This window comes from Passer domesticus, chromosome 9 (genome assembly GCF_036417665.1).
Source record: "Passer domesticus isolate bPasDom1 chromosome 9, bPasDom1.hap1, whole genome shotgun sequence".
Lineage (NCBI taxonomy): Eukaryota > Metazoa > Chordata > Aves > Passeriformes > Passeridae > Passer > Passer domesticus.
This window is the reverse complement of record NC_087482.1, coordinates 3,872,099-3,896,002: the sequence shown is the minus strand read 5'-3', so window position 1 is coordinate 3,896,002 and position 23,904 is coordinate 3,872,099. Positions and strand designations below refer to the sequence as shown.

At 47.7% G+C, this 23,904-nt stretch overlaps 1 protein-coding gene across 1 annotated transcript; it reads right to left on the bottom strand.

Moving 5' to 3' along the window:
- Positions 1–459: 459 nt before the first annotated feature.
- Positions 460–23,701, bottom strand: LOC135308308 (TOG array regulator of axonemal microtubules protein 2-like). The gene is made up of 19 exons (XM_064433249.1): positions 22,787–23,701; positions 22,657–22,703; positions 20,550–20,761; positions 18,871–19,031; positions 18,390–18,445; positions 16,714–16,802; positions 15,615–15,762; positions 14,359–14,520; positions 13,486–13,570; positions 11,852–11,957; positions 10,885–11,120; positions 9,718–9,870; positions 8,452–8,569; positions 7,407–7,510; positions 5,825–6,029; positions 4,438–4,654; positions 3,268–3,354; positions 1,433–1,987; positions 460–953 (listed from the first exon to the last, which is right to left on the bottom strand). Exons 1-18 carry the CDS (start codon positions 22,828–22,830, stop codon positions 1,752–1,754), a joined length of 2,466 nt encoding a protein of 821 aa, XP_064289319.1. The 5' UTR covers positions 22,831–23,701; the 3' UTR covers positions 460–953; positions 1,433–1,751.
- Positions 23,702–23,904: the final 203 nt, after the last annotated feature.

The following is a 23,904-nucleotide window of genomic DNA, read 5'->3' as shown; positions in this document are numbered from 1 at the left end:
TGTCACTCGTTATTGGCCTCCCAGTCCACTCATCCTTCTGCAAACAAGTTGCAAACAACAAAGTTGGACTGCTGGCCTGGGTAAATCTATATACAGATGACTTTTCCAAAGCAGTGCATCGTTTCCCAGTGAAATACACGACCTCTTCTTACCTATGAAATTGTGATTGAAGACACCTGTGAGCCAGCTCTGTGCAAGATTGCAAAGGAGCAAAGCTTTGGCATTTGGGCACACTTCTCTTTGTTTCTTTGCTCAGGCCTTTGGTGAGCACAGAACTCATCTAGGTAGAAAACTTTTGACCATACAGGATCTTTTGGATCCATTGTCCCCCAAACATGTCAATGTGTGGCCCTGTTGTCATGACAAGTTAAAAACAGCAGCACAAGTGACACAAAGAAAACATGGCAAAAGAGGAAGAAGAGAGGCCCAGTGAAGAAAGGATTTGGTGAGACACTGTACTCCCATAATCTCCAGGAGATCCTGGTGTCACATTCTTCTTTTGGTTTATTTAAATTTAATTGATTCATTTAAGTTTTTTTAAATCATCAAAATAAAATATATACAATTAAAATATGTCATCAAAATTTAAATATACAATCAAACACATTTATTCAAAACTATCAGAACATAGATACATCTGCAACTATGAAGCCTAAACCTATTCCAAAATCCTAACTCCTATTGTTGATGAATCCTATAGTTGATGAATCCTATTCTTGATGAATCCTATTGTTGATGAATACTTTTCTTGATGAATCCTATTCTTAATGAATCCTATTCTTGATAATCCTAAAGCCTAAATCCTATTCTTGAAACATTCTTTGGACAGTTTACAGGTTCTTCCTGATCTTGGAGGAAAGAGCATTTCTGGACTGGAGGCAAGGACTTTCTTGGTAAGGGAATATCAGAAATGTCCAGAGAAAACTTCTTGGAAAGACTGTAGCCAGTCGTATCTGTGGAGACACAAAGTTTAACAGAGCCTGGAATGCAAACCTAAAGCATCTGAAGCTCCGTATTTAATGGGACAGATTCCTTGAAAATTTCTAAAGAGCTGCACAGGGAAACATGCTCCTGCTGGCTGCAACTTGAAGCAGACCAGAGGAAAACCCTGCCCCACTTCCACAGAGCTGCCACAGGAACAGCCTGGCCTCTGGGCTGCCCTGGGACAGCAGGGAGCCCAGAGCCCTGTGCTCTCCAGCCATGGCTCAGCTGCACATGCACCCTGCTGCTGCTCTCCCTGCCCCACAGCTGAGCAGCCCTACAGCTCCACGGGGCACTGCCGGCAGCACAGCTCATTGCAGGGCACATGCAGGGCACAATGTGTACAGCCATTGTGTAATTCAAGCCAATGTTCCCTGCCAATGTGCACAGCCTCTCTGGGCTGCCACAAGACCCTTCCTCCCAACAGAGAGCGGCCCAGCTCCCACCTCACCTCTGTGTGAGGCAGATCCATGCTTGGTCTTCACCTTGTCCTCAGTCTGCAGTTGCTTCAGGCTGATCCATGCTTAGTCTTCACCTTTTCCTCAGTCTGGGTTCACTTGAGGCTGATCCATACTTCATCTTTACCCAGTCATCAGTCTGCAGTTGCTTATGGCCCCCCATGTCATGACTAGGAAGGGCAATGCTGATAACAGAGCGGGGGCAGGTGCACACCCTTCCTTAGTATTTTGTCATTTCTGGCACAGCTGAAAAGTCACGTCCGGTGGTGTCCAGCTCAGAAACTTGTCCGCTTTCTGGAGAACATCAAACCTTCACCAGTCCAGAAGGCTGTTGAGGTTTTCCTGCACATGTGGAGGTGTGCTGTCAGCAAACTTAATGATCTGGCTGCCCAGTGCCTCGCAGAAGGCACAGGCCAGCTTGGTGACCACAGCGCAGACGTTGGCGCTTCGCACAGGCAGCGCCTTGTTCTCCAGGCAGGACCAGAGCACGGGCAGGGCGTAGCGCTCGACCGCTTCAGGGCTCCTGGCATGAGCCCATTCCACAAGCACTGCCGGGAGAGAGACACAGCTGCTTACCCACCAGCCTCCATGCAAACAGGGATCTACCTCTGCTCTTGCCTCTTGGAAGCCTCTCGGGCCAAGATCAGTGAAACAGCACACACAGCCCCACAACCCAGAAATGGGCAAAGCCGCTGATCATCCTTGAAACACAACCACCAACCCCTCGGGACTAATATCTCCAACCAGAGCCTTGTACCTGTGGCAGACTTTGTACCTTTACTCAATTATTGCACAATTTCTTTCTGCATGAACAATGAATGAAACGTCAAATAGCCTTCTATTTCCATTAACAAGTTGTCTAAACCCACCTAGAAGATTTGGAAATGCACCCTAGAGAGGCAATTGAGAGATTTCTAATAAAAGCAATGATTCCATTTTTGTAACTTTGATGTCAAGGGCCAAAAGTCTAATCTGGCTCTCCCCTTTGCTCCGTGGCCCACAGCAAAGGGCAGTATTAGAACACACTTCAAAACTCCAGCCCACCAGAGATGGCTGCTACTTGACAGCTGGATGAGAACCACCAGAGACTAGCCTGGTGTCTTTGGCAGAATGCTTTTGTGGCTTCCAACAAAGAGCTGTTTCAAACCTCAGGGTGTCTTGGAGAATTACCCAGACCCATTGCCCTTTGCATTTGCCCCGGCACTTGAGCATCTCCACATTTTAATGACATTTTCCCTCCCAATGTTAATAGCATTTCTTCTTACAACGTGCACTGAAATAGGGGCATAGAGACAGAAAAAAGCTACACAGGGGACTGAAATTTATCCAAAACACGAGGGTTTTCTCACATTGCCTCTGGAATCTGCTCTCTGCTGAACTATATCAAACACAGACAAAAAGTGACTACCAACAGGCTCCTTGCATGGCAGATTTGGCTGAAAGATCAAAACCTGAAACGCTCAGGAGACCAGTCTTGTTTCCTGATCAGGCAAACTGTTATGTAGTAGCCATTTACTATTCTGTGGTGGAAGAAACTTCATTTCCTCTATGCTGTTAATCCACCAGCAGTCATCAACATTGAAAGAGCTCCTGAAAGTACCCAAAACCAATTTGGCTAAGCAGGAAAAGGGTTATGGTACCCATTCAAAAATGGGACTTCATTTGAGTTTAAATGCAATTAAAGACACTGGCCACTATGGGACTTGAGAAGGGCCCAAGTGAGAGCTCAGCACCTCCTGATGTGGAGGAGCTACTCTACTGTCTGTTCACTGGCATTCCCTGTAAATACTCCCTCGGAGACCTCTTGGCTTAGAAGGGGAGGCCGTACCTGTGATACGCTCCGTGACATCCAGCAGAGCTTGGCCACTCAGTTGTCTCCATTGGTGGCAGAGCTCTTTCATCAGTGATACTTCATCTACAAGTGAAACACACGTTTCTGTTCACTCTTCTGAGGGCATAGGAGAGAGGACAGTGGTGAGGAAAAGGGCAGGGGCAACCCCATTTTATACAATAAAGTCCATTTCTGCTGATTTTTGAATCCTTTTCTTCTTTCCTTCCAGCCTACTTGTCGGTGTTTAAAATGCCAAAAGAAAAGCTCTCCTTTCACATTTGTAAATCCAAAGTTGTCTGCTCTATCAGGAGCTATGTTAAAACATTTCACATCAGGGTCCTTGAGAGTTCAGTCACATGGAAGCAATGAAAAGGTTCTGCATCCCAGAGCCAAAAGGAAGAAGCCCATACTTGGGACACAGAAAGGCACTGAGTCAGGCAGTCCATGACTTCGCAGAGCAGCTGAGGTGGAGAAAGTGGAAACTCCCCTTGAAGACCTGCCTCTTCAACACTCCATTGTTCAGCCATATTCCCCCAGTGTGGCATTTTCAGACCTGACATCAATCTGTGTGGCAGAAAAATTTACAGCTGCCCTTGCCTCTGTAGGTATTTGCCATTTCCTTCTTGTCCCATGCAAAACAACGTGTGGAACAAGGCATCATTGACAGATGGATTTTGACCCATGTGTTATAAAGAAATGAACTTGATGAATCCTATGGTCCCCTTTGAAAAAAGAAGACAAAGAAGAAAGGTGGAAAACAGGCAGCTACTGCCTATAATGTAGAGCCTTCCAGGTGGCTGCTGTGCAGAAGCTCTGATGGGCCGGTGTCCCTTCATGCCTACAGCAAAGCTGTTCATTTGGCAAGTCAGACGGGGCCCAAGCAAACTCCAAAACCCCTTTGCCTCTGAATTGCAGCAAAGCTGTAGTCCAGGACTTGCTCTTCAGACCAGCAGCACAGAGCCAAGGGCTCCTGGGACTGTTGGCAAATGCTGCTGCACATTCCAGCCAGTTGGGGATGGTGCATAAGGACTGCACCTGCACAGCTTCTGGTGGGTGTCAGCTGGAGCATTCCACAGACAGCAACAGCTACCAAGGCACTCAGCGTTCTCTTGTGTCGGAGAGACAGAGACACAGGTGAGGAGAGTCCATGCCAGGGCTCAGCCTTACCTAAATGCACAACAGATTGGTCCAGAGGCGTCATAGCTGCGGCATGAACCCCAGGATCCTTTGAGTTTAGGTTCTTTGTTATGCCTTCAACCAAACGGATCATCAATGGGTTCATGGCATCCTGCAGGAGTCCTATGATTTCTGCCAGCGCCTCCAGCGCCTTCTGCTTCACTTTCTTATGTGTGTCACAGATTCTCAGGCCAAAATAATCAAAAATCTGTGAAGAGAACAAACAACATGAAAGCTTGATTAAAATGACCTTTTTTGAAGAAGCGATGTAGAAATGAGCACTCAGGAATCTAAAAGATGAAAGTGATCCTTTCTCTCAGGTCAGCCCTTGCTTGCACAATTTCACTGTTTTCCTGTGGGCCACTCACTGGAATGGTTGCACAACCTCATGCTGCTTGAAAGATTTTCATCTGTTTTTAAGAGGTTTGGGTGGGGACAGAAAAATTCCTATGGTGTTTCTCTCATCCTATAAATCATTGAATCAATTCCATTTATTAATTCAAAAGACTACCTTTGCTTTACAAGTATGGAAGCAGATGTTTACAATGCCCAGTTTTTTATACAGTTGCCTCAAGTATTGAGGGCAGCTATGATTTTGCCTAAACTATGGCTGGAGGAGATCTAAGTTTTATTTTCTCTGTCTCAGAACCTGTGTCTGGAGAAGGGCAGGGCTCAGATCAACTCCTCCAGGATCCAGACCATTGCTCTGACTAACAGGTGGACTTGTGAAATATAATGTGCTGTACAGCTCTCATTCCAGCAGGTTCAGTCCCTTGACAGCCACATTATCAGGCACACTTTTCTGGAAAAAGGGGAAAAGCAGCTACAGGGAGGAGAAGGGATGGATCTGTCCTTATTTGTTTTCTTCCTTTCCAAAGAGAAAAAAAGGCTCCCCAAGAAGGGTGAGCACCATCTTTACCAAGAGGAATAGGGACGAGGATGGAAATGAGTTTTACCTGTGCAAGACAAGATGGAGTTCACAGAAGTATCATTTTAAAAACATTTTGTTTAAACCAACCCAGCCTGATACTTCTCTTCCCCATGCAAACCCATTTTTTCTCTAGAAATAATTGCCATGTCTTCAATGGCTCAATTCCCTCCACTTAACCCAACTGGGAGTAGGAGACAGCAGAGGTTACACCAGCAGAAAATTCTACCATCATCTGATGAACAGCAGCAATAGGCACCTGCCAGAAAAATACAGCTGGACTGAAATAACTTGTCCTGAAGCCTGGAGCTCAATTAATTTGTCTGGATAAGAAGGGCCAGTCTGTCCCAAACAGCCAGGATATAGTGCCAAGACACACTGAATTAACTTTACTTCCGCAGGCTTGGGAAAGGAGCTAAATGAAAGGAGCAATGAAGATATCCTACATACTTGGACAATGTTAGTGGAGATCAGCTGGGGTCTGGTTTTGGACAGGTCTAGGAGGAGTGCCACTCCTTCCATCCGTGTCTGGAACGCCTTGGCTTCCAGGAGATGGTAAAGCTTCTGGAGCAGCTCCCTTTCTTCCACAGATGCAGGTAATGTGACCTGGGCTCTTGCACGGTGTAGGCGGCGTCCACCAGTGGCAGACTTTGCCCTGGAAAACAAAGTCAAATTAGGATCTGTTTCTGATAATCCCTTCAGTTAATTGTGAGCCAAACATCTTGGGGAGCTTTCCTAATGATGTGATTTCAAGCTAGAAAATCATGAGGCTCTGAAGTGAAGAACAATGTGGACCTCATGACAATCATTATGGGAAACAATCTGCAAGTCACATTCTTCTAGTGCTCACGCAGGAAAACCAAGGATGAGATGCATCTGCTCTATCTTCAGATGGCTTCTAAGACACACAGGCCACGTTACTTTGTGGGGAAAGAGAGACACTGCTTCCAAGTTTAAATGCCTCCTCATACGGGATGTGTGTGTCTTACAATAAGGAAACTCATCACTCTGGAGAAGTGTCTCTACAACCAGGCATGACAATCTGCAAAAGTAGCTCAGATGCATCTGAACAGATGAACAGGGGCATAGCTAAATGATCCAGAAAATCAGTAACAGAGAGAAAAACAGAAATCAGACATCCCAGAACTACGCTCACATTTCATTTGCTTCCCTAGAAACTAGATGCACAGCGTAACAAACCCACTGGGAATAATCCTCTTGGATCAACCTGCCTCTTCCATGAGAATGGGAAGATGCTAGCTATGCTACTGAGGCATGTGGTCACTTTCTTGCCACTGCTGAGCATGACAGAGCTAAATAAATCCCCCTCTGTTGTCAGAGGAAAACAGTACAAGTAGCTCTGCCACTGGCATGATGAGACAGCAAGGACCAAATTCCTGTCTTAAATGCTGATTGCAGCACAGGGGGAAATAAACCAAACACGCTGTCCATCAAGCAAACTGTAGGAAGGACAGGAATCACAAGACAAAAAGTCCACCTTGAGATACCTGTTGACCAAAATGGCTTAGGAATTGTCTTGCTCCTTACTACTCAAACTTGGTACTGCTGTTTGAGGGTAAGAAAACCAACAATCAGCTAGACCAAACCTCATGGAAGGGAACTGCTTGTTTGAGGAATGGCATCCTGCCTCTAGACTGGGACTTCTCATTAAAACACCCATCTAAAAAGGACTCCACTTGGATGAAAAAAACCCTGGTTGAATTTACTTGTCTCAAGTCAGGCAGCACAGACTTGGCCCTCTCCTAGCCTCCACAGCCCTGCCCTTGCCACTGCACTGGATCATCTGAACTGCAAGCAATGGGTGACTTTTTGTCGCCCAGTATTTGTGGAAAGCCCTCCAGAGAAGCTGTGTTCAACACAATGCAGAAATAGATATTTTTTATCCTAGAGCATTTGTAGGGAAAGGAAACAATCTTTGACACTGGTCATCTCCATCAGAAAGATGTGCCTGAGGAAGAGGCATGTGAAGCATGTCATGGGCTTTGTCACATCTGGCAAAAGTGCTCAGTACCGTTTGCTAGGAGGTGATGTGGCCTGGGGCTCCTTGGAGCCTTCATTCCTCTTCTTCACCGGCTCCTGCACAGGTGGGTGTTCAGCCTTCTGGTTTTCCATCCCCTACAGAGACACAGAGAAACCCCATCAATCTTTAGAATAGAACTAGGAAATTCCCTCTTTAAAACACCAGTTAGAACCAGGATCACTGCTACCAAGGCCTAGGGAAACATTTCCTAACTTACAGAAATAAACAGACCAGAGATTCAGTGATGCCAGCTCTTTGTTTTTGGTAGCCCAAGGCAGGTTATGGGTGCTACCAGACTGAGCTGCTGTCTAAAATCCCAAATTTATGAGTTTTGACCATAAATGGGAATTATGCAAACTGGTAGGCAATGAGTGGTCTTAAAGGAAGCAGCAGAAAAAATTGGACTCTTTGGGGGTTGGCCCATTGTGTTGGAAGTTGATTTGGTTCAACACTTACTCTCCCTGCCCCTGCACAAAGAAAAACTCCCTTCTGTAATGTAGATAAAAAGAATAAAATCCCTCCCAATCAAAAAAATGATTTTCCACTGGATGCTGCTGAATTTACCAAGCTTCTTCCAGCTCCACAGGGCTTGACAGCAGGGCAGTAGTCCTAAAATAATTGTAGTATTTAGGATTGACTTGGACATCTTTTGTATATTTGGAAATTTTCTTGGTAGTACTAAGAGACTTAGAGTCTCTTTTGCAAAGACTCTGTTATGTTCAGAAGCACTATTGTCACTTAATTGCTTTACTGAGGGCAGGGTAGGGAGAGTGCTGTGGGGGCTTAAACATGAATGTAAACCCATTTTCTCCTCTCTCCCTTTCCTCTTTGTGACCCATATTCAAAGTATTTTCCCCTAAGAATACAGTTCCTGTGTGGTCTGCAGAAGAACAGGCTGAGGATTAACAGCTCATTTTCAGGAATAAAATGATTCAGCAAAAGAGGAATGAGATACAGACACATTGGGTATATTTGATCTCCTATTAGCAGTGGCAATACTTGCACAAAGGAGACATTTGTCCTGCCAAGCACTTACTTTCTTCTTAATTCTCTTCAGGATATCTTCCAGGTCATGCGTGGAAAGAGATTGTTCCAAAAGCTTTTGAAATTTTTGATTACTAAGCAACATCTTCACCATCTCCTGTCCATAATGCCTAAGGAAGGAAGGAAGGAAACAAAAGAAAAGTGAACAAAGGAAAAGTGTTAACAGAAGAGGCTGATGCCTTAAACTCATCGGGTGCAATGTTTGCATGAGAAGGCGTTACCTAGACTCAGCAAAGAGGGGGATTTACCTCACTTGACACTGCACAGTGCTGTCAGCTGAACACAAGAGGCAAGAGGAGAATGTGGGCCAACAGAAAAATACCATTTCTCTCTGAAACTGAGGGTGTGCTTCTGTGGGATCAAAGGATCCCAGGCAACAAGGGAAACACATCTGCTTTGTTGTCAGAGCCTATTAGCAGTGTTCTGCTGCCCTTGCACATACATTTTCCTTCCTTTAACTGGCAGGGAAGCCAGGACAAAACACCTCATCCTTGCTTTTGACTATTCTATACTATCTGTATACACATGGGCAGCCAGTTGCTCTGGTGTTCTTGGCAGCTATTAATGGGAATTTCATCATCAAAGGAAGGGGATTTTGGTGGCTTGGGGTGATTTTGCCACTAGGAAACCACAATTGTCTTCAAGAAGAAATTTGGAGGTCACTGAGCCACAGATAATAGCACTCTAGAAATCTGCAGAAGAGGTTTAGAAAGACTGAATACATTGGCTAAAGACCTCTAAAATATTTCTAGGGAAGTCTTAAGTTAATGAGAAACAGATGTTTGGGATCCTTCAGTGATGAACATTAGCCTACACTTGGCTTTCTCTTGTGCGCCTAAGGCTAAACAAAACTGTTGGACTGGCTAATCAGAGCTCTTGTGAACTCAGTAAAGAATCTCGCAAGTCACAGGGAGCTGGCAATGCTCCTTGCTGCCAACCTCAGGTTACCCAGTACAGTCATTTCCCCAGACAACCCAGAGCAGTGGTCACAGCACCAAGCCTGACAGAGCTCAAGAAGCGTTTGGACAATGCTCTCAGGCACGTGGAGTGACTCTTGGGCTGTCCTGCACATGGCCGGGAGCTGGACTGGATGATCTACATGGTTCCCCTCCAACTCTGCATATTCCATGATTCTATGCCCCTTAGCCACACTGTGAGGTCACTTATTATTGCCTTGAGTTTCCACTCTTTCTGGTTTTAGCTTAAAGCCAAACACAAAACGGTTTTCCTGTTTTAGGAGGTGAAAGAAGATCATTACCTCGTGTCCTTGTGACTGTCCTGAGCGAGTGTCCCTGCCACCTGTGCCAGCCTCTCAGCCCTGGGTGTGCCTGCCAGCTTCGTGACTCCCATTTTCTCCATCAAGGACAGGAGGAGTTCGGCCGTACACTTCCGTGCCGGGACGTAGCAGCTCCTGGGAAGGAGAGAGCAAACCCTGGGACACAGGGAGAAGGAGCAGCAGCAGCACAGGCCTTGGCCACAGCCTGCTCCCTGTCCTTGCTGGGGGAAGGAGCCTGGCTTCTCCCTGCAGCTGCAGACACATGTAGAAGGTTCTGTCCTCAGATAAACACAAAGTTAGCATTGTACAGATGGGCTGTCTGCATGGAAAAGGGAAGCATTCAGTCTCCCTGCACTATTGGATGCTCAATTTCTTTCCCAAAGTTTACTCGGAGAAAGATTAAAGTAATAGGTTACATATGAATTATTTAGAAATTAAGGACAATTCGTGCTGACCCATCAGAGGGCACCCACTACCCAGAGCTGCAGCAGGATGAGGCTCTTTCCACCCATTCATCCCCAAATCTGCAGACCCCTGGGAAAACACAAATGCAGAGAAAACACGCCGTGGGCCGTGAAGTTGAGGAACACCCAGCAATGCAGCCTGTTTCTTTTGTAAAGCTTGGCAAGGGATACGTCTGAGTGCTTTACCATATTCCAAAGCTGAGGAAAGGGTGGCAGTCAGTTCAGACAGCTTGTCCTATTCTAGAGACTGTCTCTTGGGAACTATCAGGCCCAGCACCAACACTTCAGGCAGCATTTGCTTCAGCTGTCACATGGCACTCAGCCAGTGAGGGTGCCTGGAAAGTGCTTCATCATCTCAGGGCTAACATGAAACATCAGTTTGAATAGAAAACACAGCTCTAAGGCCAGGACAGTCACACAAGACTCCTTTTGGCAGGAGCTGCATCTGCTGTGCAGGCTGTGCCACACCCAGCACATTCTCCCTGATGTGCTCCATGCCCCAGCAAGTACCCTCCTTATTTCTCAGAAAGGAGAAATGAGGTTGATCAGAGAATCAAGTCACTGAGTCCACAGGAGATGCAGGATACAGGGCCCTTCCCTTCCACCATTCCTGTTCTCTCTGTCATCCCTTCCCTCACCCACACACTAGAAGGTCAAGAATATCACAGAAAGAAGAAGAACCTACTTGACTCCATTGTCCATGAGAGCAGTCATTGCTCGTGTAGGAATCACGTTCTCTACCATCATGCCCAGGCTCTGACAGGCTGCCTTCTGAATAAACTCTGGGGAGTTCCGCAACATGTGGAGAAGGACTGTAGCAATCTGATCCACCTCGGAGTCCATGTCCTTCCCCAAGATCGCAAAGAGCTCTCCCAGAGTGACAACTGCAGAGCAGGACACATTGGACCGGAGGTTGGTCACCTGGGGAAGTCATGAGGGGAAACATAAGCATCACCTTGCAAAGAAAACCAGTTTCCTTAGACAAGACTCCCAGGAAATCACAACACGTCCCACTGTGTATAAAAGCACAGTAGGAGCAGAAGAGCCCAAGCATGAAAGACACTTACTCTGGCACCAGTTTCTGCCCACACACCTTCTTACTGCAGGCATGAAAAATAGGCTTCACTAAAGTGTTCCACTTAAACCTTCTATAATGTCTACTGCTTTGATTTTAGGCCCTTTTATTTGAAAAACATAGAAGCAAAATAAAGAAAGGGCTGCTTTCAAACCATAAAGGCACAAGGCATAAAGATAAAACAGTCAGATGCTCCTGTTCAAAAAAGCAACACCTGTAGTTGAAGCACCCAGGCAGAAAACAGAAAACACAGGCTCAGGTCTACAGACTCATTTGCAGTGTTCAATTACAGCTTGGGCAGAGATTGGGAATCTGGCATATCATGTTATTAGTGTCTCTTTTCTGCCTTGCATTATAATGGTACCTCACTCACAGACAAGTGTCAGATACCCGACCTGACAGTAAATACAGCTACATGTACACACAGATCCTACAGATAGCTGACAGACACTAGAAATAGAAGGTCTAAAACCAGAATGAAGGCAGTCCCTGAGCACACATGGAGATGAACAAGCACATATTCTACTCTACAAGCCGTGTATCGAGTATGGGGGACAATTCAGAGAAATGTTCTCACCTCTCTGGTAACTGCCAAGCAAATCTCACGAAGCCGACAGAGTAGGACTTCTGAATGGGACTCAGCCAGCAGTGTGATGTTCAAGAGTCCCTTCTTCTTCCGTTCCCTGAAAGGCAAGTACAAAAAAGATTGATTTTTCTCTCTACCCAAGCACTTGGCAGCACCCTTTCAAATCACCAGGCTGGCAGCTCAGTCAAAGCATGGCAGGTGCTTTTCAAGGAGTACTTAATGAAATCGTGGAACACATTGCCACAGGATGCTGTGGCTGTCAAAAGCATACACAAATCCAAGAGGCAAAGAGAGGGCTTTCAGAGTCTTCATTTGTGACCTTTCTGAAAATCTCTGCTATTAAGTCCCTCTGTCATCACTGCTTCCTAGAAGCTGTGAGGCCAGGCCATGCTGCTGGTTCTTGTCACCTCCCTGTACCTGTCCCTGAGACACAGTCCCATTGGGCTGTTACTGGGACATTTTCCTTCTTTGGCAGCCCCAGCAGGCAGTTCAGCACTGAGAGTCTGCACTGGCACTCTGGAGCTGAGTTTCCACTCTACAATCGAGGCCTGTGTGTCACCCACTCCACCTCACACGTTCCCCAAAAAAGCAGCAGGATGTCCCAGAAGATTAAGATTCCACCGCTGGGCAAGAACTGTTAAAACTCTGGCTTTTCCCAGAACACTCCGACCTAAAACAATGCCCACAACAGCAAAGTGTTATTGAAAAGGTGCAAACAACTCCATCTCTCAGCACTTGCTTTGTGCAGGCCCTCAGCTACAGGAAGGTGTGTGAGGCATCAGGGCTGCAGCCAGGGCTGGCAACTGATCCCATGGGCACCCCTGAGTGTCATCAAGACCCCCACACCTGCAGAAGCTCTCTGCACCTCCCAGGGCATCAAAGAGAAATGGGGAAGAGAAAGCAGAAGAGAAAGGGCAAAGCAAAGAAGACTGCACAAGGAGATGCAACGTGGCTAATTTTTCATGCTGTGAAATTTTTCATTCCCTGTGAGAATGAAGCATCCACCAGTGAGTGGATGCTAACCCAGACATCAAAAAGACAACCAATATCACCTAACATTTGGAAGGGTATCACCTCTGGGCCTCCTTCTGTCTGTGTAGAGTTTTGGGACACATTGTGAGTATTGACAAAACATCTCAAGCCCGTATGATTCCTTGAGAAGGAAAAGTTGAATTGCAAAAGTGCAAGATTCCCAGAGGATTTTATTTCTCTTTCCTTCTCTTCTGCCATGAGCCCTTCAGGAGTAATGGTAGGCAGAAGGACTTGAAGGCACAACTCAGTCCATTTCTCAAAAAGAGGAGCTGCCTGGAGCAGCTTCTGGGACTCACATGCAGGAGTCCCTGCCATTGCTGTCAGCAGTGGGAGCAGAGAGGAATCTTACTCAGTCCCACTGGGCCAGTGGCCCAAGGCACCCAAATCTCTACACTCAAAACTGCTGCCATCCTGCTTCTGCCTTCAGCCAGCAAAGCATCTCGTCCCACAGCTTTCTCTCTTCCCTCAGCATTTCCTTTGCAGCTCCATGGAGCAGCAGCCAAAGCCAGGAAACAGCATGGACCTGCTGCAGTTGGAGCAGTGCTGCAGAGCAAGGCCAAGAAAAGGCTGCTCTCCACTCTTTATCCTCTCACAGCTCCACAGTGGTTTCAGCAGTGCCCTTTGGCCTTCTGGGCTCTCGGGGCTCAGAGGCACCAGCAAGACTCGCTTCTGACCGACCTTAACGCCAAGAGGGACACAGAGTGATGGGGCCTTTCTTACCAGTCATCACTGCCCAGCAAGGACAGTGCCTCCTGCAAGGCCTGCTGTGGGTCCGAAAAGGCTCTGTCCTTCTGCCTGTGCTCACGGAGCGGCTCCTCTCGGCGCAGGGCACCAGTGGCTGTCTGCGAGGTCACTGCAAGGACTTCCCTGCTCTCTGGATCCTGGGGCTCCCTGCTTTCTCTCAGCCTCCCCAGCTGAGCACAACTCCAGGCTAAACCTGACAATTGCCCCACAGCCCCAGCTCCAAGTGCCACAGGTGCCACAGCCAGCGGCAGGTTCCTGAGGCCGCAGAGCTCCCGCTCCCTGCCAGGCAGTGCCAACAGCAGGACTGGCCAGCCCAGGAGGGAACCCCTCAGGTGCCCCTCTTGTCTCAGCACCCTGATTTCCCACAGCCCTGAGGACAGGGGCTCTCGGCAAGTCCCTGAGGAGAGACCCGCAGCTGCCTCGTGACAGCACCAAGCCAAGCCTGAAGAACCCAGCCCTGCTGGGCCCAGCTCAATCCCCAGGGAGTAACAACCAGGGAACAGCCACACCTGACCCTTCACACCTGACAGTGCCTCTGTTTCCATTGACTTCAAATATTCTAGACTACCAAGCTGGAGTAACTCCAAAGTAGATTTGCTGTTCATTCTCAGGACACACTATGAACCCAAGATCCCACTGTGCTGGCTGAGGCAGGAGGCAGTTTGTGCTCCCTTTGCAAGGACAAACCCCTGCAGGAAAATGCTGCCATGGAGCAGGCTTACCCGAGGAGCTGCGTGGGAAGCTGCCATCTCCATGGAGGGTGGGCGTACTGGGCTGTAAGGGCACCGTGTCCTGCTTTCTCACGACCGTTTTCTTCATGGCGCTACCAGGGTCTTTTCTCTGTACACTGGGAGCTGTGCCATTGATAGGTGGTAGGCTGAAGCCTGCAGGCACCAAAGAGGAGCCTGTAAGTGGAGAGTGCTGGACGGGGTGACGATGGAAAAGGCCAGAGAAGTTGCTAGAGCTGGGTAACATTCTTTGTTGTCCCAAAGAACTACAAGTATAACAATGGCACACTAACATGGGACAGTGATCACAGAATCCCAGAGGAGTTTGGGCTGGAAGGCACCTTTAACCACCATCTAGTCCAACCCCTGTGAGCAGGGACGTTGTCTAGATCAGGTTTCTCAGAGCCCTACGTAAACTGGCCTTGAACACCTTCAAGGATAGACCAACAACAGCTTCCCTTGGCAAATCCTGCCAGCTTTTCATCCCCTTCATTTAAAAAAAAATTCTCCTTAATATCTAATGTAAATCTGCCCTCTTCTAGTTTAAAAGCAAACTGCAGTGACGCTTCTCCTAAGAAACAAAGAAAACCCAGAGTATTGCTTTGCTTTTGTTCTTCTGTTCCAGAGGCAGGCAGGGAAGTTACCAAAGTGCAGATAGCCTGGTGTGATGCCCTCGGGCTGAGTGCTGCCCCTGAGGGCCCCGCTGCCGCCCTCGGGCAGCACTCACGGCCCTGCAGGCTGAGCCCCTCAGCCAGGATTCAGTTGGGAACGCTGCTTGCTCCTGGGACGAAAACACAAGCACTGCCTGGGGCTTCAGCACAGCTCTACAGCGCCAGCTCCTCAGCAGGGAGCGGCAGGAGAAGGATCTCTGGTGCTTTCATCAGAAGGAATGGAATTTAGTTCCTTCCAGGTTGCAGCCTGGTTGAAAAGCATCCTTTTGGCCTCACCTTCCCTGGAGGCTGCTCTCCAGGAGAGAGTCTGAAGCCACAGTGTACTTTGCAAGACAGAATTTTCTACTCTGAAAGACTTTACAAGTGGAGGTGGGAAGCTAATATTCTGTTACTGACTCAATGAGGCCATGGGCAAGACACTTCATGTCTCTCTATTTTTCTTTGGGAAACAGAATTAAATCCTAATGCAAGATTCTTACTCAGATGCAAGCAGAACAGCCCCCCCAGTCTGATTGCAACATTGTGCAAAGGGCAAGCAAGTGGTCAAAAAGGACCACTACAAGTGTTGCCACCACTTACTTGCTTCAGCTGCATCTCCAGGCTCAAATGTCTCTGGAGGAAGCTGCAATGATTTCTCATTTTGTCTCCTCTTCATCTCTTCCATCAAAATCTCCATTTTCTTCTGCTCTAAGTTCTCTTTAGACAACCTGCACAATTCAGCGCGGGTCTAGGTGCAATGGAAACACATCACAGACTGTAAGCAGAGACACACCAAGCAGACACAACACCTCATCAGGAGCACAGAGTGCAGAGTGCCACAGTCTTCCATGCAGCTCTATATCCATTCCAATAGTTTCAGAGGAATGTCTCCCATGCTCGCCTCGGCAATTACACACAGTGAGGTGGAACACTTCACTGCCACAACCTCACACTGCTGCAACTGCAACCTATGTCAGGAAGCCCTGCTTGAAGCATGAAAGTCATAGGAGTGCTCCAAGACAGATGAAGAGCTCACATGAGAGTGAGCAGGCAGTGCAGTTCCTACAGGCCATGGCAGAAGAACGAAAACCATGTGCAATACCCAGCAAGGAGGGGGAATGACTGTTGCTTAACACTCATGGCCAGGAATTGCAGCTGTTTCTCACTTCCTGGCTTCTGAAGGACTCAGCTCTGAAGGACTTGGTCTCTGAGGCCAGCAGACCAAAAGGAGGAGTCTTGTGAAAACAAGTTGCACAAATGCTGATGTTAATGAGCAGAAAACTTGAGAATGAGAGGGCTGTGAGATACAGCCACAAAGGTAACCAGGAAAAAGCAAACTCTCCCATTTTAGTTTGCAGCCTTGCTTACACTCAACATTAGAGTCTTTGCTTCTCTGCATCCAAGGATGCACTTCTCCCACATTCACTGATGTCTAGCATGATCTGCCATTCCGAACTTCTCTAAACCAGCCTTTGCACATAAAGAATGCTTCTGGCGTGACCTTAGCACCATCTCCAAACCAGTCACCTTGGCACTACTGGAAATAGCCAAGCAATTGCTCTGTAGCTGTCAAATACATTCCCAAGAGAATCCCCATTCCCCCAAGGAGTGGAAGATTATGATTTTCAGTGGCATTTTGGGCCAAGCACTAAACAGCCACTGGAAAGGAAGTCTGCTCATCCCTGTTCTTATCCCTTACCTTTCCAAAGCTGTCCCTCCGCTCCTTGTCACTCCTAAGACCAGGACTGCTGGGATGATCTGTCTCCTTGGCCTGACTCAGTGAGAGGCCTGGGAATGGAAGCAAAGGTTCCTGTAAATCTCTGGCACCACGTGTTGGAAGCAAAAGAAGCTTTGCTTTCCTCATTAGATGTGCCCAGCATTCTGCAATCCTGTATTTGCAGGGAACAAAGTGCTCATCCAAAAGTTCCACTTTTGCTCTGCTTCCTTGTTCCAGGGGTTTCTTCTCTGCTTTCTTTTCAGCAGAGACATCCAAACCCAAATAAACATGACCTATCTCAAAATAATTTTGATCTTGGCTGATATTGACAATTCAAAATGTCCTTAATAGAAATAGCTGATGGCCGGTCATTCTGAAACACTCCCCAACAGAGCTGGTAGAACTAGAAGAACTAATTCTTCACATGGTTTCACAGAGGATAAAATCATGTAGCAGTCAAGCACTATGAGAGGTATACCTGTCTTAAAACTGGATTCTATCACCCTGCTAAATGATTGGGTCAGTAACAAAAGAAAGACCGGAAAGGATGAATGACAGAAGTGATTTATAGTCCAGAATTAATCCAGAAAAAATGTCATTTACTTACTGAGGACTACCTCTCCCTAGCTGCAGTAAGCATTGCAGTTGCATATACACAATTAAGGAGTTATTCCAAAGGTGCCATACTCAGGATGTGGCAGAACAAACCCTGAGCAAAGGGACCAGGGGATCTGATCCCTTTTTCTGCATCAGCAGAATTACTTCTCCAAGTCTCATCTCTCCTATCATTACACAACCAGAGATGGCAAAGGAACTACAACAGTGTCATTGAGGCTTACAGCTTGAAAGCAGTGGATGACCCAGAGGCGCCAGAGACTGCATTTTGCCTGGCACAATTCCACTTGTCAGGGATCAGGCAAGGCAGGGACAGGGACAAGGCAGGAGGCACCTCCTCTCCCAGCCTCAGCCTGCAGCACTGACACAGGCAGAGACAGCCGGGGAAGAGATTTGTCATTGGGAACCTGCCACAGGTGGCTTTGGGCTTGTGCTTTCAGAGGATGACAAACTCACACCCTGCCTAGGCTGCAGCCATTTGGAAGTCTCCTTCTCCTTCACTGGAAAATTCAAAAGGACTTTCCATCATAGGAGGTTTCCCTATTCCTTACAGTGAAAAACCACGAAAAACCAAGTGCAGACCAAAAATCCATGAATCACCATCAAATCTCAAAGGGTTCAGACCAGAAACTACCTCAAGGAATGGTTTACTCCTTCAAAAGCAGGAGGAAGGAGTGGAAACATTTCTCATTTCATAAAATTCCTTCATTTTCTACTCTAATTTTGACACAAGAAAGGCTGCAGGGAGATAAAAGGCATGAGCAAGAAGGAGAGGAATGTTTCCTTTTCCTGAACAGCACATCCAGGAGCCAAGCTACCCCTCCAGCTCCTGCCACTCAGCATTTCATACTGAAGGAATTTCACTGCACCACCAGAGAACACTCCCAGTCATTGGGCTCTGGGAGAGTCCACTGAGCCCATCAAGAAAATGAAATTAATTTAAAGATATCTTTAAATGAATGTGTTTTATCCAAGCTTTCCAAGTGTCACCTCTGAGTCAAGATCCCAATGATCATTTTAGGACAGACATGCCCTGTACCCACCTGCATGCTCCGGGATCTTCTCTTGGCTTCTGCTGCTGGGTCTTGCCCTGAAGAAACTGGAAGACAAAAAAACATATGAGAAGCTAGAAGGAGAAGGGAGAGAATGGGTGTACCATGCAAAGAGGCAAACCTTCTTAGCATGGTCACTGTGATGAAGGAAGAATTGCAACACATAAACCCAAATATGATTCATTGTCCTTAAGCTTTCAGTTGCTGGAATCACACAGAACTGGGCAAGCTCTGGCTGAAATAACAGCCAAGTCCAGCAGGGGACCCTTCCTGAGACACTTTGAAGCCCTGCCTCCTCTTCCCCAGCACCACCTCTGCTCTTGGGGCGTTGCTCTTGGGTTTGACATTGGATGGGCAAAATGCGGAATATTCAGAGGTTTGCCTAAATACATGGGAGACTGTGCCAAATCACCACAGGAGATGGGAAGAGTGAGGTGAAGAGCACACTGGAGCAGCAGACACCTTGGCTTACCTCATCTCCTGGGACTCCTGCAATTCCATCTTTGGAGAGCTGTGCACAGACCCAGCAGCACTGCCCACAGGGGGAATTCCTGCCTTGCGCAGACGGGGAATCAAAGATTTTCCCAATTGTCTCTTCTTCATTTCCCCGCCCGTGGAATACAGCAAGGAGGTCTGGAAAGAGTAGAACACAGTGCTCAGATCAATCATCCACACTTGCTCCCTTTGATGCCTCAAGAATTTTATCAATGCTCTTAACTGGGACCTGGTAGGAAAAGTCAAACTGATGCAGCAGCTTGGCTGTGGATTGGGAATGCAAAGGGAACTGGGAGAGACCATGTCCCACATTTCTGAGCTCTCCCCACCTTCTCACTTCCCTGGAAATGCGACTACATTCCCAGCTGGCATCCACATGTTTGACATCAAGGTGTTCTGGGGTGCCACTGCCTCCCCTGGCCTTTTGGATGCCATGGCAGTGGGTTTAGATCACTGTTCTCTCCCTGCCCCTAACGTGTCTCACAGCCAGTGCTGATCTCCAGCCAAATCCCCACAAAGCCATTCTGCAGCATGTCCAAACCTGCTTGTCTCAAGTCCCTCATTCCTTCTGCTGCTGCCCTTCCCTCCTACACTTCCCCAGCAGCCTTGCAGCCCAGATGCTGCTGCTGAGCTCTCAGGATGCTCGCTGCTCTCCAGCTCCCACACATCCATCATCTCAGCCTCACTGCCATTCAGGAAGTTCAACAGAGCTCCCTGCCCTGCTGCTCTCTGCAAGGTCTCTGCCTGCCCAACTTGCTCCAGGGCCCCCATGCCATGGCCAGGAATGGGGGAGGAGGCAGCAGGGGCAGATGCACACCCATGCTTAGTATCCCATCATTTCTGGCCCCGCTAGAGAGCCATGCCAGGACCTGTTCAAAGTTCACTGAAAGGGTCAGTTCCTGTATACACTGAGCCCTTTCTCTGCAAGGCTGAAATCAAGTGCCCAAGCCTTTGATTGGACATTCTGTCAACCAAAACTGTTGTTCATCTGTCTCCTCCTGCACCCCACAGCAAACCCAGAACAACTGCACATCCTGGCCCTGGTGCAAAGAAAATCGTGTGCCTGGGATCCGGGCTGCTTTCCCGATGGCCACCTGCCATCCCTTCCCTATGGACAAAGCCATGCCAGAGCACACAGCTGCCCAGAATCTGATGAACTCTGGAAATAGCATCAGAGATTGCTGTGCAGGGGGCATGGCTGTACCACTCACAAGCTCAGACAACCTGACTTTGCAGGTTCCAGCAATCATCTTTTTCCATCCAAAGCAGACACAGCTGACAGAAAACATCAGCAAAACATACAGATGCATCATAGATACCTGTAGATTACTCAATGGGGAAGGACTGCTTTCCCAGATTGCACAGCTTCAGCTGCTCTGACTGCTTGTAGGTGTTTTCTCAGCCATAAGACAGGCGAGGAACTACAACACAGCCCAGAAACCATTCAAAGACCTCTCCTGCTATTGATACATGCTGAGGACATGACGTCTGCCCTACACACCCATGGCAAAGACAGCCTGAAGTGCAGTGTCCAGCTGAGCTCTTCCTTAGCTCAGCTGCTTCCCTGGGCTCACAGCACAGGAAAAGGCCTCCATGCTCTGCCTACAGCACATAAAATGAAAATCTACCATCCAGGACTTAGCTTGGTCTCCTTACCTTATGTCCTTTTCCCTCTGAACTCTGCTCCGCGTTGTTTCTTCTGACATCTTCGTTGTCAGTGCTACTTTTCCCTTTCCCTTCCTCCCCATCATACATCTTGCTCAGCTTGATGGAAGAGCTCTCTTGGATGGGAGGCAAGGGCTTGAAGGGAAGGAGTGAAGCGGGACGTGTCTCAGGAAGATTCGTGGCAGGAGTGTAGCCAGTCAGATCTGCAAAGTGGAGACACAAAATGTAACAGAGCCCCCAGTGCAAAGATGAAGCATCTGAAGCTCCGTATTTCATGGGACAGATTCCTTGGAAGCTTCTAAATAGCTGCACAGGGAAACATGCTCCTGCCACCAGCAGCTTGAAGCAGGCCAGGGGGAAAACCCTGCCCCACTTCCACAGAGCTGCCACAGGAACAGCCTGGCCTCTGGGCTGCCCTGGGACAGCAGGGAGCCCAGAGCCCTGTGCTCTCCAGCCATGGCTCAGCTGCACATGCACCCTGCTGCTGCTCTCCCTGCCCCACAGCTGAGCAGCCCTACAGCTCCACGGGGCACTGCCAGCAGCACAGCTCATTGCAGGGGCACATGCAGGGCACAGCTGTTCCCTGCCAATGTGCACAGCCTCTCTGGGCTGCCACAAGACCCTTCCTCCCAACAGAGAGTGGCCCAGCTCCCACCTCACCTCTGTGTGAGGCTGAGCCACGCTCACAAGGGAACAAGTGAGTTCGGTGAACTCCCATTTTTAGAATCAATCCATCTAATGGGTTAGGCATGCAAGCTCTTAGAAGTAAGAGAACTAATTTTTTACATTGTTTCACAAAGGGTAAAATAAAAAGGCAGCCAAGCAATACAAAACAAACACTTCTCTTAAAACTGGGGCCTTTCAGCCTGAACAATGCTCTGGTCAGTAACAAAAGAGAGGAATCATTCAACGACTTAAGTAATTTCCAATCCAGAATTAATCCAGAAAAACTATCCCCCTGCTTATGGAGCAATACTGGTCTAGTGCTGCATTCAGCATTGCAGATGCATTCCAGCAATGAAGGAGTCATTCCAAATAGGGCCATACCCAAGATTTGGCAGAACTAACCCTGAGCAAAGGGACCAGGGGATCTGATCCCTCTTTCTGCATCAGCAGAATTACTTCTCCAAGTCTCATCTCTCCTATCATTACACAACCAGAGATGCCAAAGGAACTACAACAGTGTCATTGAAGCTTACAGCTTGAAAGCAGTGGATGACCCAGAGGTGCCAGAGACTGCATTTTGTCTGGCACAATTCCACTTGTCAGGGATCAGGCAAGGCAGGGACAGGGACAAGGCAGGAGGCATCTCCTCTCCCAGCCTCAGCCTGCAGCACTGACACAGGCAGAGACAGCCGGGGAAGAGATTTGTCATTGGGAACCTGCCATAGGTGGCTTTGGCCTTGTGCTGTCAGAGGATGACAAACTCACACCCTGTCTAGGCTGCAGCCATTTGGAAGTCTCCTTCTCCTTCACTGGAAAATTCAAAAGGACTTTCCATCATAGGAGGTTTCCCTATTCCTTACAGTGCAAAACCAGGCAATACACAGGAATCTCCTTCAACTCTCAAGGGATTCAGATCAGAAACTACCTCAAGGAATGGTTTTCTCCCTCAAGGGCAGTCGGAAGGAGTGGAAACATTTCTCATTTCATGCTAATTGGCTTATTTTTCCATTCCCCATTTGGCACTAGAAAGGCTGCAAGGAGATAAAAGGGATGTGCAGGATGGAGAGGAATGTATCCGTTTCCTGCCCAGCTTATCCAAGACCCCAAGGTACCCCTCCAGCTCCTTCCACTCAAAAATTAACACTGGAGGAATTTTCACTGCACCACCAGAGAACACTCCCAGGGACTGGGCTCTGGGAGAGTCCACTGAGCCCATTAGGAAATTGAAATACATTTAAAGATACCTTTAAATGAATGGGTGTTAACCAAGATTTCTAAATGTCAACTCAGTGTGAAGACTAGAAAGGCCACTTTCGGACAAAATGTGGAATACAGAAAAGTTCACCTAAATACGTGGGACAGCTGACTGTGCCAAATCACCACAGGAGATGGGAAGAGTGAGGTGAACAGTACACTGGAGCCCTGTGCCTACCTGCATACTCCGGGCTCTTCTCTTGGCTTCTGGTGCTGGGTCTTGGCCTGGAGAAAATGGAGGACAAAGGAACATATGAGGAGCTAGAAAGAGAAGGGAGGGAATGGACGTACCATGCAAGGGGGCAAACCTTCTAAGCATGGTCCCTGTGATGAAGGAGGAATTGCAAAACATAATCCCAAAGATGAGTCATTGTCCTTAAGCTTTCAGTTGCTGGAATCACACAGAGCTGGCCAAGCTCTGGCTGAAATAACAGCCAAGTCCAGCTGGGGACCCATCCTGAGACACTTTGAAGCCCTGCCTCCCTTTCCCCAGCACCACCTCTGCTCTTGGGGCATTGCTCTTGGGTTTGACATTCTGCTGGATCACCATAGATGGGCAAAATATGGTGTTGCCAGGATTTTTAGTGAAAAAGCCTCTGCTAGGATTTTTCCTGTCCTGAGGAGCTGAGGGCCTCAGGAAAGAAATGTAAACAATAACTATCTGCTGCTGTGGAATGCCACAGGTGAATCTTCCATTGGTTCATGTGGATTGTTTTCAATCAGTGACCAATCACAGCCACCTGTGTCAAGGCTGTGCGCAGTCACAGGATTTTTGTTATTGATTCCTGTTCTATTCTTGTCTTTGTAGCCTTCTGATCTTTCTCTCTCTGTTCTTTTAGTATAGTTGTAATGTAGCATTTTAGTATAGTATATATCATAATAAATCAGCCTTCTGATGAAAGTGGAGTCAAGCCTCGTGTCCTCGCACCAGGGGTTGCAGTCAAAGCAAGAATTGGTGACCCCTGGACGTGTGAAACTGATGGTCACCCCAAGAGTGACCATGGAATCTAGCCTGGAGCTGAAGAAACAAGACCCTGAAGATGGGCAGAGTTCACAGCCAAGGCAAACAGGAGAACCTGTTGGACTTTACTGGAGATTGTGTCCAGAGACCGCAGAGCAGCAGAGCTGCACAGCTGGATCCACAAGGACACTGTCTAAAGGTACTGTTATTTTTTCCCTTTCTGAAGATCCTGCCATTCGCAAAAGGTGGGAGGAAAGTTGGGAAAATGTACCTTCGGAAGCTCAGGTTCCTTTACTGCGTCAGAGGAGAAAGTTATTAAATTCTGGTGCAGATGGGGACGCGAGGACAGAATTACTCATCATACGTGGGAGAGAGAGTGTTATGAGTTTTTCAGATGGGCAAAATTTCATAGATTTTTTTACAAATGTCGTTTACTCCCTTGATTTAGATTTTTGGGAGGTCTTG

What these genes read in the sequence shown, in the direction of transcription:
- LOC135308308 (XM_064433249.1), bottom strand. Translation starts at nt 22,830, where the DNA reads ATGTTTTGCAATTCCTCCTTCATCACAGGGACCATGCTTAGAAG. An exon ending in CAGGAGTCCCAGGAGATGAG is followed by an intron (nt 18,446 to 18,870) that starts GTAAGCCAAGGT and finishes TTTGTCTTCCAG; the next exon opens with TTTCTTCAGGGCAAGACCCA. An exon ending in CTTCCCACGCAGCTCCTCGG is followed by an intron (nt 13,571 to 14,358) that starts GTAAGCCTGCTC and finishes CTTGGCGTTAAG; the next exon opens with GTCGGTCAGAAGCGAGTCTT.